Genomic DNA, 1,260 nt, shown 5'->3' with positions numbered 1-1,260 from the left:
CCACACGTGCCGCATGAGCGCCTTTTGAAGCCTCCGACGCCCCCGCCCCTCCCCCCCGTCTCGGCCTCCTGTGCTTTCTCCGCCAGGCCTGGAGCTGGCGCACCACGAAAAGGGGCTGGGCGCGGGCATGCACGTGCAGTGGTATGCGAATGGCGAGGCCCTCGGCCTGCACGCCCCCTGGCTGGCCGGCAGCCCGGACAGCCCCCGCAGCAGCAGCCCCAACTCCCAGCCGCACGCGCCGCCCGCGGCGGCGCCCGCCGGCCAGCAGCGGCAGCAGCAGCAGCAGCAGCACTTTGGCGGCGCGCTCGGCGCGCCGCTGCGGAGCCCGCTCGCGTCGCCCGCGGCCGCCGCGGCGCGCGCCGCGCGGCTCGGGGGCGGGAACGGCGGCGGCGGCAGCCGCGGGGGCGGGAGCAAGCGGGGCACGCCTGAGCCGGACGGCGACGCCGCGGTGACGTTGCTGGCGCTACAGGGCCTGGCGGGCGCGGGCGGCGCCCCCGGCGACTTTTCAGCGCTCTTCTCGGGCGGCGGCCTGGCCTGCGCCACTGCCGCCGGTGACGCTGCGGGCCACCACGCTTACGCCCAGGCGGCCGCCGCCGCCGCCGCCGCCGCCGCGGCGTGCGGCAGCGACTCGGGCGCGCACAGGCGCGAGGCCAGCCGCCTGGGCGGCGGCGGCAGCAGCAGCAGCGGGGGCGGCAGCTGCGGCAACAACAAGCGGGTCGGGGGCCTGCCTGCGCTGCTGGCCAATTCGGCGAGCCTCGAGTCGCCGCTGAAGAGGGTGGCGAGTGCAAACCGCCTCGCGACGCAGGCGGCGGCCGCAGCGGCGCAGCAGCAGCAGCAGCAGCAGGGCCCGCACCAGGTGCAGGCGGCGCTCCACGCCGCGCACTCGCAGCAGCAGCTGTCTGCGTTTGCAGACGCCGCCATGGCCATGAGCCAGCAGCACCAGCAGCTGCTGCAGGAGCAGCAGCGGCAGGTTGAGCAGCTGCAGCAGCAGCAGCAGGCGGAGCAGCAGCAGCAGCAGCAGCAGCAGCAGCAGCAGCAGCAGCAGCAGCAGCAGCAGCAGCAGGACGAGGCGGGGGCCATGCAGCAGGACTACCATCACCATCACCACCACCACCAGCCGTACGACCACCTCGGTCACCTGCGCCGCCCCGTCTTGCGCGCCGCGTCGGCGCCGTCGCTGGTGCACCCGGCGCTGAGGCTGCAATACCTTCTAGCTCAGCAGCAGCAGGCGGCCGCGCACCAGCAGCTGCGCCACCAGGG

The 1,260-nt window shown here is 75.9% G+C and overlaps 1 protein-coding gene across 1 annotated transcript in view; it reads left to right on the top strand.

Annotated features, from left to right (window-relative positions):
* Positions 1-1,214, top strand: part of MNEG_16550 (hypothetical protein) — a gene marked incomplete at both ends in the record, with an annotated part of 1,995 nt that extends 781 nt beyond the window's left edge. Inside the window, 2 exons of the mRNA XM_014034980.1 lie at positions 87-1,133; positions 1,198-1,214. Of these exons, the coding sequence (XP_013890434.1) occupies positions 87-1,133; positions 1,198-1,214 (1,064 nt within the window). The remainder of the gene's footprint in view (positions 1-86; positions 1,134-1,197) is intronic.
* Positions 1,215-1,260: the final 46 nt, after the last annotated feature.

The sequence above is a fragment of the Monoraphidium neglectum genome (assembly GCF_000611645.1).
Source record: "Monoraphidium neglectum strain SAG 48.87 unplaced genomic scaffold scaffold06502, whole genome shotgun sequence".
NCBI classification, from domain to species: domain Eukaryota; kingdom Viridiplantae; phylum Chlorophyta; class Chlorophyceae; order Sphaeropleales; family Selenastraceae; genus Monoraphidium; species Monoraphidium neglectum.
This window is presented reverse-complemented; position numbering and strand designations above follow the sequence as displayed.